This window comes from Pundamilia nyererei, unplaced genomic scaffold (assembly GCF_000239375.1).
Source record: "Pundamilia nyererei isolate P.nyererei 1_Seehausen unplaced genomic scaffold, PunNye1.0 scaffold00268, whole genome shotgun sequence".
Lineage (NCBI taxonomy): Eukaryota > Metazoa > Chordata > Actinopteri > Cichliformes > Cichlidae > Pundamilia > Pundamilia nyererei.
In genome coordinates this window covers 715,544-719,587 of record NW_005187669.1, presented here as the reverse complement: position 1 = coordinate 719,587, position 4,044 = coordinate 715,544, and the positions used below count along the sequence as shown (strand labels likewise).

General features: G+C 39.8%; 1 protein-coding gene across 1 annotated transcript in view; it reads left to right on the top strand.

The window, feature by feature from the left end:
• The first annotated feature begins 1,670 nt into the window (after window positions 1-1,670).
• LOC102207117 (zinc-alpha-2-glycoprotein-like) overlaps window positions 1,671-4,044 on the top strand; it is a 12,726-nt gene continuing 10,352 nt past the window's right edge. Inside the window, exon 1 of the mRNA XM_005750322.1 lies at window positions 1,671-1,972. Within this exon, the coding sequence (XP_005750379.1) occupies window positions 1,927-1,972 (46 nt within the window). The 5' untranslated portion in view covers window positions 1,671-1,926. The remainder of the gene's footprint in view (window positions 1,973-4,044) is intronic.

Here is a 4,044-nt window from a genome sequence, read left to right as displayed (position 1 = left end):
AAGTTCGAACCACTTCCTGAACCAGTCACGTGGTACAGCCGGGCAGCGAGGCTTCGGACGTCATCATTTTCAGCTCCTCCCATAAATGAAGCAAGCCTCGATACGCGCTTCGCGGAAACGCCCCCTCCATTACTCGACACACGCTTCGAAGCCTCGATACAGAACGTCCCATCACTAGTGAAAACAAATACGAGAGGAGCGAAGTGAGCGGAGCGATTTAGGATTCAGAAGAGTGCCAAAGTCAAACTGGGAAGGAGTGTGAAAAAGTGGAGGAGCAGTTGCAATGCTCTCCATTTGTCCCATATGTGTTTACCTTTTTTTGCACATTGTACACATTATTTTGTTGCTAAGTATTTGCTATGATTTGCTATTTGTCAAGTAACATTGCTTCACTCGCTATCCCGGGTTTGTTTGTGTAAGCGTTCTGTTGACGGCAAATCAAACATTCTGCCAATTAAGACAAATACTAAGTTATGTTTCTTTATATTTTATTATGTCACAGATTAAGTCATTTGTTCATACTTACTTTGTTTGTCTTTCCAGTCTTCATGAGGGTCAGGTGTGGGGAAACGCCCGCCTGGCATTTCCTCATTTTAAAGTCCTGATGATGTCACATATGACATCAGCAAGTAAAACCAAGGTGAGGGGTTTCTTTTTCCAGAGAGATGCTTCCTTTTGTTTGTGTTAAGGTTTAAAGGGATTTGTTGAATGTTTTTTCCTTTCGTTAATACTGCCATTTAGTTGTTTAAATGTGCATGTTAGAAGTGTGTAGAGGTTTTGTGTTTTTCGATCATCTGTGTAGAGTTTTAGATCCCTCAGTTTGAGTCAGTGGTACTGGCTGGCCAATTGGAGGGAAATTGATGGCCTTATTTAAAGCCAGTTTCTATCAGATGCAGGAGAGAGGAGAGGTGAGCTGTGTCACCAGAGCCATGTTATGTTGAGTTTTGGTAATAGAGTTTATTTGAGGAGGAAGTTTTGTTAAGTTACATTAAATCAAGTTCACGGTAAATAAATTGCTCACCTCTGGAAATCTGAAATGTCTGCCTAGTCTGCTTCTCTACCACCTTCCTTGACGTTCGTGTCTGACTACTTCACAAGGAGCGAATGAGCGCAGCGTGTTTTGGACTTTCTCCCCTTTTTCCCCTGGACCGTTGCATATCCCTGCCCTGCACACTATATATACTTTCACGTGGTGTTTTGTAAATAAATTTTATGACTGCTATTCTAGTTCAGCTGGTCTGCGCCTGAGTCCATTTTTGCCTGCGTGATAGATACTGTAATGTGATCATCAAAGAACATGATTTTTAAACAACTTTTATTCTTATGCTTTGAAAGTGTCTCAGATTATCATAAAACAATTATTTGTATGTTATAGTTTTCTGACGCTGTGAGTAATTTTTGTAGAAACCTTGTTCATTCTATCAATGTGTAATTATCTTTGATAAATGAAATATTTAATCTTGTATTTGTGTACTTTCTGGTTATTGAAAAAAAAAAGAAACCCACAAAACCATTTCCTCATTCCGATCTCCCCTTGTCAGACACGTAACGGGTTAGTAAAGATCATGGTATTAGTCTCAGGACCCTCTCCGTACACGCTGACAAGGATTTGAACAAATTATGGATTCATAACTCCAGAAGACCTGTTGCCACTTTCAGTGGAAGGACTTTAAAAATAAAAAATTGTACTGCTGAGGGAGGAGTCAGACAAAAGTGGAAAGCCCGGTTTGGCAGGATGAAAACCCCACGCAGAAATCGTCACAACAAATTAAAAGGAGGAAGCAGGCTGACTTAAGCAGACGTGCATCCGTGTTGCACTAACATTACTTTCCTGTTTTTGCTCTGGGGAAGAAGTAAGGATCATCTAGCTGTCTCAGACCTCTACCCAGAGAAAAAGTCTGGAGGTTGAATCTGTACTTTAAAGCCATGGCACTGTCTACTGTAAACTATTCAAACCGATCGCTTCAAACAAGTAAGTCTCGTATTGTTCTCTCATTTATGTGGGCGGGACTTACACTGAGACACATATTTAAATTAATTAGGTTAACTTGGTTATGGTAACAATTAGTCTCATTTTTAGATACTATACATTATGAATGCACTGCTGTGTAACAGTGCTTATAAATTATTGTCTAAATATTTTATTATTACATAGGAAATTGTGATAAAGTCGTTCAACATTTTGGAGTAAATCCTAATATTCCATTCACTTCTACATCAGCAGCTATAACAGAATAAAACTCACAGGAATGTTTTTGGGGTTTCATAAATTCTACTTACATTCCAGCTGTAACTTGAGACCTATCAAACCAAAAGTGAAAACAAATGGCACTGCACTACAAAAATATGCTGTGCGTCACGTTGTTGTTTATGTGAGAGGAATTTCTACAGTGGCGCATTTGGACAAAATGCTGTTGCTGTTAATTTGGCCATCTGCAGTTTTTACACGCTTACATATTGAAACGCAGTTACTGTCCATTTAGAAGGACAAAGGCGTCAGAGTGAACTTCTACATTCAACACAGACGCTCTCACAACCCAAATCCTGACGTCAAAGTCGTTGTCGGTATTGAATAAATGTAATTTTTTAAATTAAATTTATGTGTGCTCTATCCATTTTGTCCATTCCTTAGTTGCGAGTCTACACCAGCCATATTTCACAGCTTGTCCTATGATTATGAATCACTCAGATAATGTAAAATTTTCAGTTTCTTTCTTAATTGAATAAACTAGCTTTTTCGAAACTGTGGGTGTGGACGGTATTTTTTTTTAACGAAAATCTCCATTTTCTTAAAAACCCGTGTACGCAGCCTTAAATATAACAGAAAAAGAAACCATCTTTATGGTGTAATTATTTCGGGTGTTTTTGTGTTTTACTCTGGAAGAATATTCAACGTCGCTATCAGCACATTTTTCAAAAAAAATGTCTCTCTGTGCAAAAATGGGTATTAAAAACATAAACAACTGTGAGATGCTGTTTGTCCGTGATTTGAACCGGGGAAAGAAATTGTGACAGGAGTAGCCTGATTGTCATGGTTGCCTGTCTGGCAGGCAGGCAGGAAAAAGGACCCAAAATGCAGGACTCACACAGACAGGACTGGAACTCAAAACGCAGCATTAATGCTGGAAAAACTCCTCATAAAAATAACTCTCACAGAAACAAAACAAAGTAGAAACACGACAAACGCGACAGAGAGCACAGGAAAACACAGGGAAGTAATCAGGGAAGGGGCAACAGAAGGGAGACACAGCTGGGAGAGATTAGGCTAATGAGACAGGGGCAGGTAAAACGGAATACACTGACATAGGACTGGGACTATCAAAATAAAAGAGGAAATAAGAAACAAATCACAAAAACGCAAACTTGACACTGGAGTCTAACCAAAACAAAGTCCACTGAGACCGTTCAGGAGGCCGACCTGGGGGCGGACAGCACAGGAGTCCGAGCAGTTCAAGCGGCCGCCCCGAGGCACTGCAGGAGGCAGTGGCGGTGGCAATGATAGAGCAGGTCCGGAGGCCGACCACGCGGGAGGCAGTTGCAGCGACAGAGCAGGCCTGTCTCTTCACCAAAAGGGTTGCAAGTCACATTATCCATGTTCTCAGCCAGTGGTGTGCTGATGGGCAAAAAAAGACTAATAACTAAACCTAGAGACTTTTGGATGGAAAGTATCAAACTTAAGGAGAAAGTCACTAGTTCAATACAGTACATGCTTTACCAGCTACAACAAACTATACAGCAACAATTTTAACATGAAATCATGGATAAATCACGAAATAGAAGAACACTGTCTTAATTTATTTGGTGGCAAAATCTTTGATCAATTACAATTTTATGTCAAAAAGGCTCACACCTTAAATTTGTAGCAGTTCCACTCACAAATATACACAGGTTAAAGCAATACGAGTAAAATATGAATGTTAAAATTATCCAGCTGACTTCAATATTAACTATATGACCAAAAACCACAAAGTGAAATGAATTGGTTGGACTATATGGTGTCATGGTTCGGATTTTGAGGAAGAGACCACGACTGGGATATAGTTG